This window comes from Anabrus simplex, chromosome 5, assembly GCF_040414725.1.
Source record: "Anabrus simplex isolate iqAnaSimp1 chromosome 5, ASM4041472v1, whole genome shotgun sequence".
Lineage (NCBI taxonomy): Eukaryota > Metazoa > Arthropoda > Insecta > Orthoptera > Tettigoniidae > Anabrus > Anabrus simplex.
The window spans coordinates 258450567-258473727 of NC_090269.1; the positions used below are offsets into that span (position 1 = coordinate 258450567).

The window sequence follows — 23161 nt, forward strand, 5'->3', positions numbered from 1 at the left end:
ACCTTGTCACAACACAACGTAACATGCAATCTTCGATTAAAAATTGCCCAGACATTACGTCCTAACATCGATAAAGTCGTTAAAGAAAAACGAAACAGAAAATGGAGAAAAATGTCCACACAATTTTTTTGAATGGCTCTGTTCTAAACTGCAGAGAAAAGGTTATTATATTCTAATCCTTCTACGTTATAACTTAGCTGTCCTTCACAAAAACTCTCATAACGTAAATTTAGTTGTTGATAATCTGTGACCTATTGTATAATTCAAACTGTCGGCATAACATTACGATATCCAAGACGTCAGTTGTATTATTAACATCAACTTTGTTTCCTGTTTCTCCGAAATCACTACATCCCACACGCCTCAAATGATATCTTCTTCCTCTATGGCTCCGAGAAAGCAGTGCAGGGCGCGGTGACGCCGCACAGCTGAACTCATCACTATGAGCATGAACAGCGGAGTGAGCTGACGTCAAACCGGCGCTTCTGTGCTCCACTGAAATAAACTTTACAACTGGAACTTCCTAATGTCGCTCTCACACTTCGCTTGAAGAGCAGTCCATTTGTTTTCCAACGTACGAACTTGCTGCTTCGTAATGCTCATCAAATTGTGTACGAACCAGAGACGACCGCACACCCAACACACGTGGCTAAATTAATTACTCATAAACACCTCAGCGAAATAAGAGTTACAAGGTGCCCATTTCTCACATTTACGGTCAATTCTCCTGCTGTCATTTCATAATAAAGTCTCCATAAGTTTTGTAGAAGTTCTATATTAGCACTCTGATCATTATCGTCGATATCCAGTTGAGTTGCATGCGTACAAGCGTCTCGTTGACTCCGTGCTCTCTCTCTAACGCTTAGCTTTTAACGTGTCCTGTACTCTTCCGCCACGCACGCAAGACTTTCAAAATTATTCCCAGCGATTTACGCTGATTTACCTTTCTCCATGAAAAGGGCTCCTCTGAATCACCTATTGCCATTTCTTGATGAATGTAGTATTTTTACATCTATCCCTTGGTACAGGCCAAAGCAAAATATAGCTTCCACTGAAGTCTCAGTCTCATTTATGTCCGTGACAGTATGGAAAATCGTGCGGTGAGGGGCGCATTCGGGAGATAGTGGGTTCGAACCCCACTGTCGGAAGCCCTAATAATTAATAGTAATCTCGTGTGGCTATTTCTAGCCGGGTGCAGCCCTTGTAAGGCAGACCCTCCGATGAGGGTGGGCGGCATCTGCCATGTGTAGGTAACAGCGTGTTATTGTGCTGGAGAATAGTGTTATGTATGGTATGTGAGTTGCAGGAATGTTGGGGACAGCAAAAACACCCAGCCTCCGAGCCATTGGAATTAACCAATGAAGGTTAAAATCGCCGACCCGGCCGGGAATCGAACTCGAGACCCTCTGAACCGAAGGCCAGTTCGCTGACCATTCAGCCAACGAGTCAGGCGTCGGCAGCCCTGAAGATGGTTTTCCGTGGTTTCTCATTCCCAAACCAGGCTCCCTTCCCACTCCTAGGCATTTCCTATCCCATCGTCGTCATAAGACTTGTTTGTGTCCGTGCAACGTAAAGCCAATTGTTAAAAGATAGTAATAAGTGAAATCCCATTAAGGCATTGCAAAGCTAATGCAGTGATCTTGCAGTTATGATCAATGGTATTCTCTAAATAGAAAGCGGTTTTATTCATTTATATGTTTCGTTAGACATCGCTCCGACAGAGATAGATCTTACGGCGAAGATGGGATAGGAGTGGGAAGGAATCGGCGTGGCCTTAATAAAGAACAGCCCCAGCATTTGGCTGGTGTGGAAATGGGAAAACTATGGAAAACCATCTTCAGGGCTGCCGATAGAAAGTGAGTTGACAGTCGAAGCTATGTTTACTTTTCAGGATGATTTCGCTGTACGGGAGAGAGTGTTTAGTGGACTCAATACATCTTATTGATAAGCTGGAGGTAACAGAGATGTGTGCGCAGGGAAGAATGTATATGGAGCCTCCCTTTTTCAAGATACGATCAATAAATACCACCTCACCCACACCCGACGCTGACATACAGCCCCATACCACCACATGTCCACCGCCGTATTTCACACTCCCGATCAAAATGTTAGTTGCTAACTCTTGGTTAGGTTTTCTCCAGACTAACTACCAACTAAACCACACAAACAGAACATTTTTCCACCGAAGTTCTTGTTTACATTCATGCATACTCCTTTTCGAAGTTCACTCGTTAACGCCTGTTTCTCTTATAAACATAGGGCTTCTTTCGTGTGATCCTATCGTTATAGCTGTTTTTTCAGTGTCCTCCTAATTGTTTGGGCATGGGTTCTCTTACCAGTGGCTGACTGAACTTCAATAGCCAACTTAGGAGCACTTATCCTGGGATTCATTTCGATTTATCCCGCAATAATTGATTCTTCTTTGTCTGTGAGGACTTTGGAACGGCCAGTGTGTTATTTCATTTCTATCCTGTCCTCATTCATATAACTATAGAAGCTAGCGGCCACTGCACTTGTCTTCATTTGCAGCACTTTCGCTAATGTTTCTAATATTTTTGCCATTCTCGTGATGACATACTACTAATTGTCTTCGACTCATATCGCCTCCTTTCCCTTCCGCACCATACCGGTATTTCAACGAGAGTACAGTCAATGCTGAGATCACTGACATATTGCTGGAACTCTGTACCTTCAAGGACACTAGCATCCAGGGATGAATAAAGTACAGCGAGAAACAGTGTCCGAATAAATCTTTTACGTTAAGAAACTCTCATTTTTCATAATTTGATCTATATATACATACTACACTTACATTAATAAGGTAATTTTAGGTACAATATAGACAAATTCTTTCAATAGTAATGTGTCCTAAGGCTTAACTTCTTACTGGTACTGAAATTCGTTTCAGTTATTAACTAAAATTCATAACTGTTAAGTGTCCGGTTAATTTTCTTATTACCTGTATATTTTCCTTTAAATAGTTTACGACATTACATGCAGCATATTAAAAGCATTCTTTATAATGTTTCAAGATTAATTATCAATTGCATTTAATGTTGTGAATATATATTTTAGATTCAAAGATGATCTTCCAAGCCTGAAGCTACGAGTGGGAGCATGGGATCTCAGGAACTCTTCTGAAGGCCATCAAGAGGTGAACATTGCAGATTTGTATCTACATTCAAGTTTCTCAAGAACACGAGGTCGTTTCGATATTGCTCTTATTAGAACAGCGACAGACCTGAAACCTGGGAAAGCAGTTAAAACCGTCTGTTTGCCACCTCATGACATGGAACTACCTGAAAATTCTTCGTGTATAGTCACTGGCTGGGGTCGAGAAACATTTGGTGAGTTAAAAACCAACGATAATATAGTAAGCTCCATTACTTTCCATGTCCACTCATAACGTTGTCTGTTCGAACCCCACTGTCGGCAGCCCTGAAAATGGTTTTCTGTGGTTTCCCATTTTCACACCAGGCAAATGCTGGGGCTGTACCTTAATTAAGGCCACAGCCGCTTCCTTCCCACTCCTAGCCCTTTCCTGTCCCATCGTCGCCATAAGACCTATCTGTGTCGGTGCGACGTAAAGCAAGTAGCAAAAAAAAAAAAAAAAAGCATAACGCTGTCTACTCTAATAAACTAATTTTTCTGAACCAAGGAAACCTTCTATGCAAAATCTTTATATGTATACAGAGTGTCCATTAAATAGAAGAGCAAGCCAAGCTCAGGAGAGTGCTGGGTGTGAAAGAATGTCAACAGATATCTTCTAGATTGTTATACCTTGAGTACAGTTCAAGAATAAATAATGAACTTGGCAACGTCGCACAGTACCCGCACGTGGTCCTGTTGTAAAGAATCTTGGGAAAGCAAACGCGCATGTGTAGGGTGTGAGCTTCCTTTGCTACACACAACGAACGAGCCAGGCAATCGGAGCCACTGCTTGACCGAGACACCTCATTGGATTATGGAACAATGTGGGGAAGATATGGAAGCTAATGGGCATGGGACGCGTTTGCTGGACTTCTGTGCTAGTATTGGTTGAGCTGTTACGAATACATTCTTCAAGCATAAGGCTATTCACCGCTACACATGGGAGGCTAGGAGTACCAGATCCATAATAGACTAGGCATATAACTTAACCGACTTCGAATTCAGGAAATCTGTTAGGAATGTACGAGTTTTCCGGGGATTTTTCGATGATACAGACCACTATCTGATCTGTAGTGAACTAAATATCTCTAGGCCTAGGATAATGAAAGTGAAATCTGTCTGCAAACGGATAAGGGTAGAAAATCTCAAGGACAAGGAAATTAGACAGAAGTACATGGATATGATTAGTAAAAAGTTTCGAACAGTGAACACTAAGCAGGTTCAGGATATAGAAAGTGAATGAGTGACATACAGGGATGCTGTAGTAGAAACAGCAAGGGAATGCCTAGGAACAACTGTGTGTAAAGATGGGAAAAGGCGAACATCTTGGTGGAATGATGAAGTGAAAGCAGCTTGTAAACGTAAAAAGAAGGCTTATCAGAAATGGCTCCAATCAAGGGCCGAGGCAGACAGGGATTTGTACGTAGTGAAATAAACAGAGCGAAACAAATAGTTGTTGAATCCAAAAAGAAGTCATGGGAAGATTTTGGTAATAACCTGGAAAGGCTAGGTCAAACAGCAGGGAAACCTTTTTGGACAGTAATAAAGAATCTTAAGAAGAGAGGGAAAAAGGAAATGAACAGTGTTTTGAGTAATTCAGGTGAACTCATAATAGATCCCAGGGAATCACTGGAGAGGTGGAGGGAATACTTTGAACATCTTCTCCACGTTAAAAGAAATCTTCCTGGTGGTGTTGCGAATAGCGAAGCTCATGGGGAGGAGGTAAATGATGTTGGTGAAATTACGCTTGAGGAAGTGGAAAGGATAGTAAATAAACTCCATTGTCATAAAGCAGCAGGATTAGATGAAATTAGACCTGAAATGGTGAAGTATAGTAGGAAGGCAGGGATGAAATGGCTTCATAGAATAATAAGATTAGCATGGAACGTTTTTAGGGTACCTTTAGATTGGACAAAAGCAGTAACTGCACCTATCTATAAGCAAGGGAACAGGAAGGACTGCAACAACTATCGAGGCATCTCGTTGATTAGTGTACCTGGCAAAATATTCACTGGCATCTTGGAAAGGAGGGTGCGATCAGTCGTGGAGAGGAAGTTGGATGAAAACCAGTGTAGTATCAGACCACAAGGGCCTGTCAGGATCCGATTTTCAGTATGCGGCAGGTAATTGAAAAATGCTACGAGAGGAATAGGCAGTTGTGTTTAAGTTTCGTAGATCTAGAGAAAGCATATGACAGGGTACCGAGGGAAAAGATGTTCGCCATACTGGAGGACTATGGAACTAAAGGTAGATTATTAAAATCAGTCAAAGGCATTTATGTTGACAATTGGGCTTCAGTGAGAATTGGTGGTAGAATGAGTTCTTAGTTCAGGGTACTTACAGGGGTTAGACAAGGCTGTAATCATTCACCTCTGCTGTTCGTAGTTTACATGGATCATCTGCTGAAAGGTATAAAATGGCAGGGAGAGATTCTGTTAGGTGGAAATGTAGTAAGCAGTGTGGCCTATGCTGACGACTTGGTCTTAATGGCAGATTGTGCTGAAAGCCTGCAGTCTAATATCTTGCAACTTGAAAATAGGTGCAATGAGTATGGTATGAAAATTAGCCTTTCGAAGACTACATTGATGTCAGTAGGTAAGAAATTCAACAGAATTGAATGTCAGATTGGTGATACAAAGCCATAACAGGTGAGATAATTTCAAGTAAGTAGGTTGTGTGTTCCCCTAGGATGGTAATATAGTAAGTGAGGTTGAATCAAGGTGTAGTAAAGCTAATGCGGTGAGCTCGCAGCTGCGATCAACAGTATTCTGTAAGAAGGAAGTCAGCTCCCAGACGAAACTATCTTTACATCGGTCTGTTTTCAGACCAACTTTGCTTTACGGAAGCGAAAGCTGGGTGGACTCAGGATATCTTATTCATAAGTTAGAAGTAACAGACATGAAAATAACGAGAATGATTGCTGGTACAATAATGTCGGAACAATGGCAGGATGGTACTCGGAATGAGGAGATAAAGGCTAATTTAGGATTGAACTCGATGGATGAAGCTGTACGCATAAACCAGCTTCGGTGGTAGGGTCATGTGAGGCGAATGGAGGAGGATAGGTTACCTGGGAGAATAATGGACTCTGTTTTGGAGGGTAAGAGAAGTAGAGGGAGACAAAGACGACGATGGTTAGACTCAGTTTCTAACGATTTAAAGATAAGAGGTATAGAACTAAATGAGGCCCCACTTGCTGCACTTTCTGCCTGCTTAAAGTACTCATGTAATTACGTCTTGCAGCTTAATATTCACCCTTTATTTCCTTTCAGAGATATTTTACTTCCATTCGGCTTGCTCTACCATTTACCGGATCCACTGTATATATATTTCGTACAAAGGCTTAACACGAGAATTCATGTTATATTATGTCCTTGTAATACAAGTCAGTGATTTCACTTTCAACAGTTATCTGAAGGAAACGATTACAAAAAAATGAAAATGTGTTGATCTTCTGTTCATTTTGAACCCTCTACAATTAATACAGTCTCTGTTTTTAAAACTTCAAACTGACTTATTTATTTGACTTATATTTTTTACTTGTAATCTAAAGCCCCACTTGCTGCACTCTCTGTCTGCTTAAAATACTCATGTAATTACGTCTTGCAGCTTAATATTCACCCTTTATTTTAAGAATGAATAGTTCGTGTGTATACACTCCATCGCGTAGGAACATATTTTAGATGAGTTTCGAAGTTGATAGAAATCTACTTCTGCTCTCGACAAGGAGTATGTATGCCAGGAGTGAGCAGAATGTCTTTCCTGTTTTTCTTTATTTAATAGTCCACGTCTGCTATGTAACAATATGTACCAATATGTAGTAGAAATTTGTATCCACAGATGGCCTTGCTGCAATGGTTCAAATTACTCATTTTTGTTGCAGTTTAGCAGCCTTTTCTGATGTACTCTTTGGTAAACTCTAATGGTAACTTCCTTGAAGATAAGGTGTATTTTCGTCCCTTGTGACAAATTGTGAAGAAGAAATACTTCGAACCAAATCGGGGTCGGCTGTTACAAGTAGCCTACAAGTGGCTACGGCTTGTCTGTGGTCCGACAGCTCTGCACTCCGGTCAATTAACAGAGCAGAGAGCGGGAGGCCACGCTCTACTGTGGACTACACATCTGCATTCGGCAGACGGAGCGGGACTGGTCCCCACCATCGACTGCCCTGAGAATGGTTTTCCGTGGTTTTTCTATTAATCTGCACTAAGGCGAATGCCGGGTAATTTCCTAGTGTAGACGACCGGCTCCATGGCTAAATGGTTAGCGTGCTGGTCTTTGGTCACAGGGGTCCCGAGTTCTATTCCCGACAGGGTCGGAAATTTTAACCACCATTGGTTAATTTCCCTGGCACGGGGGCTGGGTGTATGTGTTGTCTTCATCATCATTTCATCCTCATCAGGACGCGCAGGTCACCTACGGGAGTCAAATCAAAAGACCTACACCTGGCGAGCCGAACATGTCCTCGGACACTCCCGGCACTACAAAAGCCATACGCCATTTCATTTTTCCTAGTATAGACCTCGGTCGCCAACCCACTCACCTTCTCCGAACATCTTCTTCACCGTATTAAATCTCCCTGGCCTCAGAGACGGCATTAGAGTTTAGTCGTAGTACCAAAGCTGTTGAGATAAATATTATTTTAGTCATTCAGTCATTCGCACTAGATCCACCAGGAAATCGTGACCTAAACTCGTAGAGTAACCCGACGGTTTCTGTGGTGGATATGGAAAGCACTTTCCTTATGGACTTCTTCCAATTCAGTCTGCTGTTTGATTTCAGTCGCTCTACCTCTGCTTCTGCATGGCTAACCCTTTGTGTGCCATTTTCCGATCTGGAGGACGACAGTGATTTAAGTCGGCTTTTCTCCACACTGCAAATGTGCCCAAACAAACGGAGCGACGACTCTCTAGGTTTTATCTTTGACCCTTGCACCCGTCCTTGACGGAACTATCACTTAGCACGTACAAGACATTTCTGCCATTTCTAATGCACGTCTCTTCCTGTAAGAGTCTTGTCATGACGTACTCGTTTCCTGGTTCTCTCTGGCCCTAAGCAGTTTCATTTTTTTCAATTGATCTCATCCTTATGGTGTAAAATCCAAGTATCAGGTTATTATTCAAGAAGTACAAACAGATGTAGAAAGTATGTAAAAGTCCTTACAGGGACACTGGCTATCAATTAAGTAATACGTGGTTGCCAGCCATTAAGGGTTTACGTACAGTATGCAGTTTTCTTCAATGTCCTTTCACTATTGTTACTCAGACTTCATTTCCTAATCTAATATTTCCTACATCACCTGCCTTCGTTCGACTGCACTCCATTACTTTTGTTTTGGACTTATTTATTTTCATCTTGTACTCCTTACCCAAGACTTCATCCATACCATTTAGCAATTTCTCGAGATCTTCTGCACTCTCAGATAAAATAACAGTATCATCGGCAAATCTCAAGGTTTTGATTTCCTCTCCTTGGACTGTAATTCCATTTCCAAATTTCTCTTTGATTTCCTTTCCTGCCTGTTCTATGTAAACATTGAAAAGGAGAGGGGACAAACTGCAGCCTTGCCTCACTCCTTTCTGGATTGCTGCTTCTTTTTCAAAGTCCTCGATTCTTATCACTGCAGACTGATTTTTACACAGATTGTAGATAATTCTTCGTTCTCGGTATCTGATCCCTATCATCTTCAGAATCATAAATAGCTTGGTCCAATCAACATTATCGAATGCCTTTTCTATATCTACGAATGCCATGTACGTGGGCTTGTCCTTCTTGATTCGATCCTCTAAGATCAGACGTAAAGTCAGTATTGCTTCACGTGTACCTACATTTCTTCTGAAGCCAAATTGATCTTCTCCCAACTCAGCTTCTACTTGTTTTTCCATTCTTCTGTAAATAATACTAGGTGTATGGAAATTATGGACGTATCAACCATAACAGTGGGAAGTTTCATGGAACATAGGCCAGGAATATTTGCACTTAATCAATATAAATCGAATGTCGGGCAGACAGACCTTCCAAAAATGATATATATCGTTTCCTTACAGTAAACAGGCCTGCTATCAATCCTCTCAAAGGTGCGACAAAGAAACCAGTGTACGGGCAGACCCTAAATTCTTATTATATTAGTAAGACAGCATGGGTAAGTGTACAGTACTGAGGTCACAAGAGTTTGATCAGTCTTTTTGTCATATCATACTGATTCATCCGCATTCTTCATCGATTAATACCGGACCATTTTAAACAGTAGCATACGCGTTTAATTTACCGAAAATCATATTTTTGTAGAATGTCTTTCAATTTAACAGAAATTATTATCCAAACCAAGGCCATACCCAGGGAAGTTTTTCGAAGGGGGTTAGGAATTGTTGGGTGGGGGGGCTTCCAGAACGAAAACTATAGTAATAAACATTTTTTTTTTACTTTCAAATACATTTGACAGAAATATTTTTTAAATAGTTTTAGAGCAGTACGTTTTACAACTGAACGTGTTATGTAGAAAGGTAAATTCATAGCCTCGATTTATAGCTTTAACACGTGCGTGCAGTGTGACACAAAGATTTCTGTCATTTGTTTAAAAATGGAGGTAAAAATATGTTTTACTGTAAGTATTCAAAATATTTAGAGGTTTGATTCACTTTCTAATCTTCTAGCGGCTAGATTAGGTGGAAACATTTCTATAAGTTTGTTTAAATCTATTTTTGTGGTGTAAAATTTATTAAGACCATAAGAAACAAACAGCCTGTATATCGCACCAAAATTAAAATTTCAGTTTTGTTAACTATATTCATAGAAAACATTTAAAGGTTTTCTAGGTTAAATGCAGTTAATTATTTTGCAAGTGCTTGTTTGTATAATATTTCTAATTTATTGTATTTCAAAACCCGTATATGCTATTTAAAACTGTCAAGTTCACTTTTATTTTGGAGGGGATTTGAACCCCTTTAACCTACCCCCCTGGGTACGGCCTCGGTACACACCATGGTCAGTAAATCGGTGCACAATATACGGACAGCTGCACGCCTAACGGTGATGAAGTGGCAGAAGAGTGCAGGGAAAGTACGAAAGAATGAGAGGCAGAACATTTAGTTTCATATTATTATGTTAGCAGGGGAATAACGAATGTCATAGGGCCCACCTGCCAAAATAAACATTCGGGCCCCCCTCAGATAAAGCGTAAAGTCTATGAATAACTGATATACATTTAATTACAGCAGACAGATAATATGCAATATATTTTCAAGTTACATAAATAAAGAGATTATTTACTATTGTAAGATTATTAAAATATAATTGTATATGTTTTATATGGCTGCCTCCGTGGTTGAACCTCTAAGCTGCTGAACCGTTCACCATTTAGTTGTTCGTACTTAAAGCTGGTTTCACTTTACATTTACTACGGAAAAAGATTCTATAACGGATAGCAAAGTGTCAGTTACTGCACAATCATTTTTTCGATTACAACACAAAAAGCCTGGCTGAGCAGCTCAGATGGTTGAAGCTCTGGCCTTCTATCCACAACTTGGCAGGTTCGATCCTGGTTCAGTCCGGTCGTATTTGAAGGTGCTCAAGTACGTCAGCCTCGTGTCGGTAGATTTACTGGCACGTATAAGAACTCCTTCGGGATTAAATTCCGGCACCTCGGCGTCTCCGAAAACTTTAACAAAATAGTTGGTGGGACGTAGAAACAATAACATTATTATTACAACACAGAAAATCGTACGAATAAAATTGAATCAAAAACTGTCCAAAAGTTTGAAAAATATCAAACAGCCCAACTGATGAGCGTTCGCCCAAAGAGAGATCGTTCGAAACTGAATTGACGGAGTGTTACTTCGCCTAGTTCTTATTAGCCATATACGGTTCGTTGTTGTCAAATAAACATGTGATTAAATTTAAATGTTCAGCAAAATAACTATGCTATAATAAATGCTGCTAGACAGCAATTCCTCTACGTACAAATGGTAAAAATACTACAGTATTTAGACTAATTCCACAAAACTTCCCTGACCATTTTCGGGCAGAGTGACATTAGACTAGACACACTTAAGAAAATGGAAATTGCAACACCATGAAGGCATTGGTCGTTTGTGTTGATTTTCAAGATATGAAACGATGCCATATAGAAATGTAAACGATCAAAATTTCAGACCCATTGGATTCTTGCTACAGGTCTCCCCACGGGACTGGTCGCGGAGGAATCAGCTCCAGTATACGGACTTTGGTGTAGCGTAATTGACTTGCAGTCTGTGCAGTGAAGTGTTACCCGTCAAACATGCCTCGACGACAGAGAAAAGCACGCTATCAACAACTGTCGCCGTTTGAGAGGGCTCGGATAATTGGGCTGTGTGAGGCTGGATTATCGCTAAGGACTGTCGCTGCACGTGTTGGCCGACAGGCATCTACGGTATAACGTGTATGGCAGGAGTGGTCAAATGAAGGTACCCACACTCGTAGACCTGGCACAGGCCCAGCGCGACAGACAACTGTGAGAGAGGATCGCCGCATCATTCGGATGGCCCGGATGGAACCCCATGCAACAGCAGCGCAAATTAGAGCAGGTGTGGCACCCCACGTTACACAACAAACAGTTGGTAATCGCCTGCGTGCAGCTGGCTTACGAGCCCGTGTCCCTGCAAAAGGTGTTCCATTGACCTCACAACAGCGACGTGTAAGGCTGGCCTGGTGTCGAGAAAGATTGACGTGTGTCGACGAATGGCATTGGGGTCGTCTTTAGTGATGAATCGCGCTCCTGTCTTGCCCGCAGTGATCGCCGGAATCGTGTCCGCCGACGTACCGGGGAGAGGGGCCGCCCAGACCTTATTGTCAAGAGGCACACAGGGCCAACACCAAGCGTTATGGTCTTGAGAGCTATTGGCTTTAATGTGAAATCACAATTAGTGCTTGTTGAGGGCACTATGACTGCTCGACAGTACGTTGGTAGGGTACTCAATCCAGTGGTTGTCCCTATGATGGCGAACATTGCTAATGAGATGTTTCAGCAGGACAATGCCCGGGTTCACACTGCACGCATCTCCAGAGAAGCTCTTCACGACATCACAACCTTAGAATGGCCCGCCAGATCCCCGGACCTCAGTCCTATTGAGCATGTGTGGGGCATGATGGGTCGACAACTGGCTAACCGTCCTCAGCCGCCCACAACTCTGGAACAACTGACTCGTACAGTGCAGCAAAGATGGGCCACAATTCCTCAGGAAGCGATCCAGGACCTTATTGACTCCATGCCTCGACGAATTCATCAATGTATTGCAGATCGTGGTGGGCACATCTTGTATTGATTGTTGTCCAAACTTGCTGTCAGAGGGATCTGAAAGTGTAATCATCGAATCACAACCGAACACTCGTCCTGCATGTTCAATTGCAGTAATGTAGCACCACTCCTTGTGGGTGTTGCAATTTCTATTTTCTTCAGTGTGTATATCATTTTGCGAGGAGTCTGCGAGGCCCCTTAAAGGCCCGGGCCCGCCTGTATTGCAGGCCCTGCAGGCCCTAACGTTACACTCCTGTATGTAAAGTATATATTTATTTCCCTCGCCTGTATGCCATTGATTCGTTCATTTCCGTTATTAAACTTAACAGATTATGATCAGAAATTTCGGATTCTGCTTTTATTTATTACTGACCTGGATGTAAGCGAAGCCGTAAAATAGGAAAATACGAAAAGTAATTTTTGTAAGAATAGAATGGCTGAAACAATCGGACTTGGAATGATCTCACATAAAAGCTTCCTTTCTATGTATTGCATATTCTGTATATTGGATATATAATTTTAGAAGGAGGAATTTGTATGACTATGCAATTTTAAATTATTAAAGAAAAATCACCGTGGCCATTCCGCTATGACAATGCACAGCCGAAATGTTTACTACTGCAGTGCACTCGATATTGTCACACCCGGTAACTTCTCTCCGCGCACCACGCATTTTTCCTAACCACGTTTCTGAAGCCAACTTCACCATATGGATGAAACGAAACTTATGACCAACACACAAAAGTTATTCACAGTTACGGATACAAAAACAAACAAGGGAAGTACTGGGCAAATGTGTACTTTTCGCACCGTCTGACTGATCATTACCACTTTCGTTCAAGGGAAGGCATTTTCCAGTATGTTTCGCATTTGCTTCACTGCTGTGTTGCAGACACCACAACACGAAGAACAACACAACACAACACTACAACAACCAGAGAATACGTATAGTATACAGGTAACATAATCACTCTTGCAAATCGTTATGGCGTACGGAACATTGGGAAATCAGTAGTGTGGCCCCACTACAAACGGCAGTACACAACGCAACATTGAGAGTTCGAGAGGCTTGGGATGTTTGTCAAGGGTATTTCCGTCCTCGCCTCATCGATGCGTGTCCAAAGCTTGTACCTCGTGGCCACGAGTGACCTGTAGTAGACCAGTCGTCTTCCGACCATCGATCACACATTTTCGTAGGAAAAGCTATCCGATGAATACGCAGGCCAGGGAAGAAATATGACATGGTGATCATCTAGGAATCGTCGGTCGATGTGTACCACATACGGATCACGTTATCCTGTTGGCACAAAGCCGCGCGGTGGTCTTGAAAATAGGGCATGATAACAGTCTCCCACACTTCTGGGATGAAATAATTACTTTGCAATGTACCAGCAATGGAAATTAAGCACGAACAGGATTGGATATCGATGCCATTCCGTACCATAACTCCACGTTCCGGGTCGATGTGACTGTTCATAATTCAGGACTGGGCAGGCGTGCGCCTCGGAGTCGCCGAACACGAATGCAGCAAGCAGAATCGGCATTCGTCGAAAAGGCAATGACACGACATTCGTCCCTCCAGGACCGATGTTCCACGCTCTTTTGTGGCCGCAGGTATCTGTGGTGAACAATCGGTGGCATTTGCAGTAACTGTTGCTTTGACAAGTTTCCCCATTGATTCAGACTGCGGCGAACCATGCGTACGGACACGCATTGATTTGTGTCATGCCTGAAATACTGAATGTGGATGTAACCCCCATGCGCACCAGATACCTGTCCTCGTGCTCTTCGGTGCGATGGGCTGTCGGTTTCTTGCACGTGACTCAGCCCGCCCTTCCTGGACCCATTCATCCCATATCCGCTTCTCTGTGGTTACATTCCTTCCAAAGCGAGAACCAATTTTCGAGTAGGATAATCCACAATCCTGATAGACGACGGTTATTCCGCGGCCAAAGTTGGAACCCTGTTCGCATGGTTGTCGGTTCCTTGACGAGACATGCTAACTTCGTCTGTGCACACGAAGAGTGGGGAAACACCATGCCACTACCTCTCAGTAGCTGTCTGACCTCCAAACATCTGTGTCATCACACTGCATTGTATCAAAAGACTGGCAAATTATACAATTCATCTAAGCCTTGAAATGTAAAATCCACTAAAACAAAGGAAATTGTTCTGTTTACACATGATTTACAAGTCAATTTTAATTCGCTATCCTAATTACTAAGTAATGATCGTTTTGGTACATCTATACTGTATATTAAGAGTGTACTAAAAGCAGCTTTGAAAAATACGTCCGCCGCTTCTATTGAACCGACTTGCTACATTTGTGTTTTCTTTTCTCCGGAATTACCTGCCAGTGAATCATGAGACATTGATAGGTCCCTAAGTTTAACCAACTTTGATTAATCTTAAAATTAAATCATTAAACGATCACTCCAATAATTGCAGGCGAAGGCTTAACCTAACTCGCAATACATTCTGCACGTTTCAGGTCGCTAAGCAACCAAAACTTTCATTAATATTCCGATACATGGGATTTTCATCCTTAGTAATGTCATTACATGCAGCTATGTTTGATTACTACCTGTCAAGCCAGAGAGAATACACTTCCTCCGATCACAGAAGAATACTATTCCCTGCTATATATTCATTGATTTTCTAACCTTTCCCAGCTTCCAAATGTATTAAACAGATGGCAGAGCGTTATTAAGAACTTATATGCTGCTAAGGGGAAGAAGTCTACGTACAAACATACCCCATCATGACGCAGGCCTTAGACATTACCTGGGAACAACACTCGAAGGATAACCTAGCTGCACTAGAAAGAGGGAAGCCCATGTATCTTAGAAAAGTTATCTGCCAGGTAAAAAAAGACTCCTTCGAGACTAACCTATGAGCTCTCAAGACAACCGTTCACCGGGCGAAATGGCCGTGCGGTTAGAGGTGCGCGTATGCGAACTTGCATCCGGGAGATAGTGGGTTCGAATCCCACCGTCGGCAGCCCTGAATATGGTTTTCCGTGGTTTCCTATTTTCACACCAGGCAAATGCTGGGACTGTACATTAATTAAGGCCACGGCCGCTTCCTTCCGACTCCTAGACATTTCCTGTCCCATCGTCGCCATAAGACCTGTCTGTGTCGGTGCGCCGTAAAACCACTAGCAAAAAAAGATACGTCTGTCATAGTCACATTGTTTTGCCTGCTCTTTTCAATGATGTCATGAACATTCGATAAGAGGCGCGTTATGGCATGCCGCAGTTCGTAGTCAGAATTTGGGGTTGAGTAGAGGTGGGTTCGATTCCCACCTCAGCCATCCTGGAAGTGGTTTTCCGTAGTTTTCCACTTCTCCTCCAGGCGAATGCTTCTTTCCCTCTTCCTTGCCTATCCCTTCCAATCTTCCCATCCCTCCATAAGGCCCCTGTTCAGCACAGCAGGTGAGGCCGCCTGGGCGAGGTACTGGTCATTCTCCCCAGTTGTATCCCCCGACCTAGAGTCTGAAGCTCCTGGACACTGCCTTTGAGGTGGTAGAGATGGGATCCCTCGCTGAGCCCGAGGGAAAAGGCGACCCTGAAGGGTAAACAGATGATGATGATGATGATGATGATGATGATGATGATGATGATGACGACGATTTGAGAGAAGACTGTTTCTCACAAGTGCAGTTCTATATCGCAAGGTCATCTTAGCCCTAAAGCAATACCACAAACTTGGTTTACAAGGAATTCTGGGGTAAAAAGGTCAATCTTTCAGTGAGTTTTTAACTTTAGGGATTTTCAGATATGTCTTGGTACAGTACCGACGAACGATTACTTTGATCAAATTACGAAATCCACGCGAGCGAAGCCGCGGGTAACTGCTAGTATAATATATATAGATAGTAGTTCAGCTCGTACATTGAGCAGCAATTCGTCAGTCCTGACCCAAGGAACTTCAGAAGTTGAGCGCCGAAATGTAATAGAAGACCTATAAGGACACCAAAAGAGATGTATAAGCAGAATACATGATTGAACTTGATGCAAACAGAAATATTCAACTCGAGTTCGTAGATACTTGTTGAATCGTAGCAGTAAATGTTATGCTATTTTTAAGTTTTACTTAATTTCGCTTTCCCAGTCTCGAGAGCCAAGAATAACGGCCGAGAGGATTCGTCGTAATGACCACACGACACCTCGTAATCTGCAGGCCTTCGGACTGAGCAGCAGTCGCTTGGTAGGCCAAGGCCCTCCCTCCCTGCATAGTTATATTTAATGTAGTGTACTTTTCGTTGTTTTATGCCGTTTTCATTCTTTCATTTTGTTTTGTTTAGTTATGTTTTGTATTGATTTTTATTGAATTTATTTGGTTTATATTGTTTTATTTCGTTTCCAACTGATGAGCCCGAATGGCACGTCTGGGCGAAACTCTGCAAACGCACACGGCCTAACCACCCAAAAGCTGGTTCTATTCCTGTGATCGTAAGATCTGCGGCTGTGAAAGCCATTTTTAGTATTTTATGTTAATTTCAATTGTTTTATTTGATGTTATTTTGCTTTCACCTCTATTTTCACGTTTCGTTTTGTTTTGCTGTGTTTAGCGTTGTTACATTTCGGTTTGTTTTTCTTAGTTATACTTGTGTTAGTGTGTTCTGTTTTGTTTTGTTTTGCTTTCTTATATTTTGTGTTCGTTCGTATTGGTTTCCTTTCTTTCTCTCTACACAGCCTGTATCGTGCCTTTAAATATTACTGATTCATTTATTAATTGACAGTTAATTAGTATTTATTTCTCTCGTAAGGTCCAATCGTGAAATTACGATCAAGAATGAAGCAAGTTGAACAGTCTCTTGTTATACGAAAAGTGTGTAACAAAAAACTTAAGAAGACCGTACTGGGGAGCTCATTTCGCCTGAGAAATGACTTCATTTGTGCAGATGGGAAGACCATGGCGGATACTTGTCAGGTAAGACCACCTTTACAGGTCACACTTCACAGCACTTCGTTAAATAGGAAGTGATAATCTAAATCGGGGAAAAAATATCTGAATCCCGGAGTACAAGCGCGCCAAAAGGAAGGAGCAGATTATGTAGATGTCTTGGCTTGTTAGTACACAGAGGGTTTTATGAAGGATAATGGCCTGTTTTATCGTTTTAAAGGCGTCTCTAATTGTATTTATTTGTTTTTGGCGTTTCTTTGATTGTAATCCAAGTTTTATTCTTTTCAATGAGTTTTTATCTGTTTTTATCTGTGTTTTAATACGTTTTTAATTTTAACTTGCATAATATAATTAACGTTACTTTTAAGTCAATTCCTAATTTCTATTTTTACATGTCAATGTGAGTGCCAAAAGTCATGACTCTAGCTTTCCTATAAGCGTGCCAAACGAGGATGGTTATAAACAATATTCCGCCAATGTCCAGCAGAATTGCCCCTCTCTTGCTTTTTTTACCCAAGGAACAATCACGAATTTACAGGAATGATGACGAATATTGCAATGCGTCAGTTCCCTGCTGGTAAGCAGTCAGAGACGTTGCCATGGCAACCTGTAGGTTCGTTGTCGGTCTGTCGGTCACTCAATGCAGAGCATAATACCTGCAGAAAATAGTAATTTTCTCCGTCATTTGAAGGGGAAGTTAAGTTATGAACATAACAAAAGTTGTTTATAATGAAGAGGCGTTTCACACACAGTACACGGATTTACAGAAAATCAATAGTATAACAGAAAATGGAGGAAAACCGTTCTGGTTTTCCTATAAACACCCCGTCTATTCAAAGATTTTAATATGATACATGCATATCAAAACCTTCGCCGGGATGAGTATACACTAAATATGACGTTTGGTTGTGATCTATCCAACCGTTTTGCCGTCATGGTGGAACACACAAACAGACAAACGGACAAGCAGACAAACAGACACGAAGAATAAAAACCAACGATTCGGTTAACTTAAAACTAACGCTAAGTATATTATGCAAATTAAAATTAGGTTTGTTGTCGGTCTGTCGGTCATCAATGAAGAGAATGAGACCCGCAGAAAATAGTAATTTTCTCGCTCATTAGAAAAATAAACGAAATTATGTACATAACAAACATTGCTTAGAATGAAGGAACGTTTCACATATAGTCCATAAATTTTACAGAAAATGAATAATGTACGAGAAAACGGAAGAAAGCTAATCTATTTTTCTAATCAGAGATTTTAAAATCATGTGCATATCAAAACCTTCCCCTCTAAGTAAGCGTTTACGTAAAGTGAGATTACTGTCGGTCCATCTCTGTAGTGTAGTGGTTAGTGTGATTAGCTGCCACCCCCGGAGGCCCGGGTTCGATTCCCGGCTCTGCCACGATATTTGAAAAGTGGTACGTGGGCTGGAACGGGGTCCACTCAGTCTCGGGAGATCAGCTGAGTAAATTATGGGCAATAAATCAACGAAAATAATTTGAGGGGCGAGGATTCGATTCACTTACCCCAGCTAGCCTTGAAGTGGTTTTCCGTGGTTTCTCACTTCTTCTCAAGGCAAATGCCGGTATGATTACTGCTCCATTATTTTTCATGGCAGTCCCTCTACAAAACTCAATATTTCCGAGTTTTGTCGTTAGATGGCAGTGCTACGACATCTTTAATTTCCAGGCCTTGCTTCCTGTCGAAATGAGTTAAGGATGGTTGTCCCCTGTTCTTTAATGGGATCGAGTAGTAAAACAACAAGATGGACTCCACACTAAACGCGACCGCTTTTCTGACCTATCAGAAGGGTTTTAGCAGATTTAAACTGTGATTATCCCTATCTGAATATTTTATTATTTTATATTTCTCAGGTACGTGCATTTTTATTTTATCTTTTGGTGCGTGCTGTTATGTCCTTGAGCGCACGGTTGTGTGTGTTCAGATGTGTCGGGCGTGTTATTTGCCTATGTGATGTACGGTCCCAGTGCTTCGAATTTATGTGCCTCTATATTTATTCTTCGATTACATGAGTGTTGGTCATTCGTGTCAGACCCTGAAAAATTGGATCTGTACGAATTGTGTCCTTGTACACCTCGTGAGTCGTAGTTTGCCTATCGCATGAACCTTGTGTTCTATGCTTCGCGTTTCTACGGAATATTGTGTTCCTTATATTGAGGCAGTCTGTTTTGGTAACCCGGCTTGATGGGGAGACCGTTGTGAGTGAAATTACCCTTTGGACGGACCGATGGCCTGGCGCCACATATTTATTATTGTGTTCGGGTGGTTGGTTGTGCGTGCGTGGGTGTTGTGTGTATGGATTGGACGGAGTAGAAGCCGCACTATATTATGTACATTTTGCCCTTATTAATTCCTGTGATGTTTTTATATTGCTCTTTCATTTTTGCTCGTACCTGACCGGGCCTTGTATTTTTCTTATTTTTGATTCCTATGAGCGTCATTTTATTTCTCAGTCCCGGTTTTCTTTTTCTTTTTCTTCTGCGATACTTGACTATCGATGTGCGCAATCTCGTGGTTTCCAGCCATGGAGGTTTATAACTGATTTTCTCGGTACCCTTGTCCTTTTTGACGCATGTTTTTATTCCGTTCTGATGGGGCATCTAATGAATGCTATAATGAACTAAGAGTAATCATATAAGTAAGTGAACATCGACAGTGTGGTCGTTTTGGAAAAAAAATTGAGAGAGAAGCATGAGAGTATTGTGGAATTGAACGTTTTGATTTGAGCTTTATTACCGTTCGCAATTCGGAGGGAAGCCTGGCTGAGAAAAACTTGGATGTTTATGCTCACTATGTACGTATTTCTTTTTAACAGTTTCTTTACAATATCTTACTTGCATGTTTCATTGATTAATTTCCTCTTCTTAATTTACTCTTGCAATAAACAGGAAATTTTAGTGTGCTAATTTACATTTGATTCATAGCAGCGTTAGTCCTTTAGTATTAATACTATTATTAAGGGACTGATCTCCAGTTCGAGGCTATGTTGTCACCTTTCCCTATCGCGATCGCCGGACCTCGGGTTATTTAGTGCACTCGTTTCCTTGCGTTTCCTGCATTATTCTCTCTTTTGTCTTCCTTTTCCAGGATACGGGTGTGGGTATCGGCCCAGTACCTAACTTAAGCCATGGCCGCTTCCTTCCCTCTTCCTTGTCTATCCCTTCCCATCCCCCCACAAGTCCCCTGTTCAGCACAGCAGGTGCGGCCTCGTGGGCGAGGTACTAGTCCTTCTCCCCAGTTGTATGCCATCGACGCAAAACCTCACGATCCAGGACAATGCCCTTGAAGTAGTAGAGGTTTGATCCTTCGCTGAGTCTGAGGGAAAAACCAAACCTGGAGGGTAAATAAAGAAGAGATTACTCACGAATGTGACCCCCAAATATTTGTGGTGTGTGATTCTATTCATTAATTGATGAAATTACGTGTGAGATTTCTTCTCCATAATTTATTGGTGAAATATATTGCTTTATTCTTATCTATATTTACTTTAATTTTCCATTTAATTAATTCAATTTCTGTTGAGTGGTATTGGATTGTGAGGTTTATATCGACCTGCCCTTGCTCACGATGCTTATACGGCAGATTGCGGTGTCATTTCAGTGTATATGTTTCACTAGTAATGTTTTACTTTCCAGGTACGTGCTGGGAGTCCTCTGGTTTGTGAGTACATGGGCCGCTACCTGCAGATGGGAATAGCTTCCTGGAACATTCTCTGTGGAGAGAAATTACTTCCAGGTGTATATGTTAATGTGCAGCGCTTCAGTGAGTGGATCCGTAAAACGATGAAACTCTAACCACAGAAAGAAAACCATCTGTAATCACTAGCTATGAAAATAATTTGACTTCAATTACAGTGTTAGTCTTAGTGTGTGTCTTCCGTAAATAAAGTGAAAGTTGTCTAAGTCGAAATTACTGGAGCAAAGCAGTCTCTTGATTTTATGCAGTATTATTTATTTTTGTAGTGAATTATTTGACTTACTTAATTCCTGTTGTTCATCGTGCAACATAGGGCATCAACAGAACATCTCCATCTGCTCCTGTTTACCTCACTCCAGATATTGCCTTCTTCAATAATACAATTTTTGTCACCCTTTTTCGAGCCAAAAGTCGTCATCTTTGGATCAGTCCGGTTTCTCTTTGTTGATGTTTCTGTAATGGTTTAAGTTTGTGCGAGTTATTAGTCCACAGTACCCGAGCCTGGTGGTTGGGCTGCCACCTGAAGCCTCCAAGTATGCTGTTTTCTGTTCAGATTGTCTCCCTTAGACTTTGCTGTTCCCTGTTCACCACAAGGCAGTCGTTTCCCTCTTCATTGAACCCCAAGAGGGAGGTTTGCCTCCTCCGCCAAATTTGCCGTATTAAAGGTCTCCTTCTCCCCCTCAGTTGCCGTTAAGGACTGCACCAGAGCCCCGTTAGCTGTTACTTTTCAGGGTTCCTGTAAGACTTTCACAGCTACCGTGGAGGTCCTGGGACACACAAGGTCCCTACTGTACTTCGCCCTTAAAGGCTATCCCCTACTCCATACCGTTCTACAACCCCCACGACGCGGACGAGGGGTTGGACTAAAGGGGGACATTTTGGTAGTACAGTGTATCTATTTTAATTTGTATGCAACGTCTGATCAAAGAACTCGCGAACTATCTCCGTTGACGGTAAAGTACACTACAAACCTAGTTTGAACTTCCTTCGAAAGAATCACCTTGCACAGCTATGCACCGGACCCACCGTTTCTGCCACTGCTGGATTTCGGTCTGGAAGTTATCTTTCCGTCAGCGAGTCCAGAACCTTTTTCCGATTCGTGCTCGATCCTTGCAATGGTATGAAAACGGTGACAATTCATCTGTATCTTCGGGAAAAGGGAGAAGTCAGCAGGAGCTAACCCTGATGAGTAGGGCGGTGTGGAAGCTATAACATCGTGATTGGCGAGAAATTCACGAATGAGGGGTGTTTGATGACAGGGCTCATTGTCGAGGAAATTCCAAATCTTCGTGCGCACAGATCCGATTGCTTTCACCGAATGGTCTCTCTCTCAAATGTCCCACGATCTCACGTTAAAACGTTTCGTTAGTGGTCTGGTCCTGAGAGGTGAATTCGCTATGAACTCTCCCACGGATATAAAAAGAAACACGGTGAACCCCTTTTTTCCGTTCAGATCCGGTTGTTTCTCGCCTTCTTCGGTCGTGGGGATGATGGGCTCTACCACTGCGAAGACAGCCGCTTTACCACAGGGTAGAAGCCGTAGACTCATGATTCATCACCCGTGATGATCCTGGATATTATGGATGGATGTTCACGGGGATAATGGCACCCTGCGACTCAACATTTCTTATTCTCAGGGGTCAACAATTGGAATATAGTCTTAGAAGTGACACGCCACGTGTTAAATTCCGATGCTAGGATTGTCTGAGCTGACTCTTAAGACTCTCCAATATTATCTACAATATCATTAATCGTCCCCCCAGAGATCAGTTTCACGAATTCGTTTCACATTTTCGGGACCGATATTTGTGGAAGGTTTTAAATTCTCTTCGTCTTTAAGGGACGTTCTTCCATCTTTGAAGTGCCTGTACCACTCAAAATATTGTGTGCGACTCATTGTCACCTCTTCATATGCTTGCCGAATCTTTTAAAATGTCTCTGTGTCCGTTTTACCCGGCTTAACACAAACTTTCATGTTGGCTATTTGTTTCACCTTTCCGTTCATGATGTAGGTAATCCCAGACTACCACACTCAAGTCCTCACAGAAACGCCACTGTAACAGATCCTGATGTTAACACAGTGATCTGTCCTGGTACACTGTCTTGTC

General features: G+C 42.0%; 1 protein-coding gene across 1 annotated transcript in view; it reads left to right on the top strand.

The window, feature by feature from the left end:
- Positions 1–21260, top strand: part of LOC136874817 (phenoloxidase-activating factor 2) — a 34631-nt gene extending 13371 nt beyond the window's left edge. Inside the window, exons 3-5 of the mRNA XM_067148495.2 lie at positions 3076–3347; positions 17193–17356; positions 20993–21260. Coding sequence (XP_067004596.2) covers positions 3076–3347; positions 17193–17356; positions 20993–21151 — 595 coding nt within the window. The 3' untranslated portion in view covers positions 21152–21260. The remainder of the gene's footprint in view (positions 1–3075; positions 3348–17192; positions 17357–20992) is intronic.
- The last annotated feature ends 1901 nt before the right edge of the window (positions 21261–23161 follow it).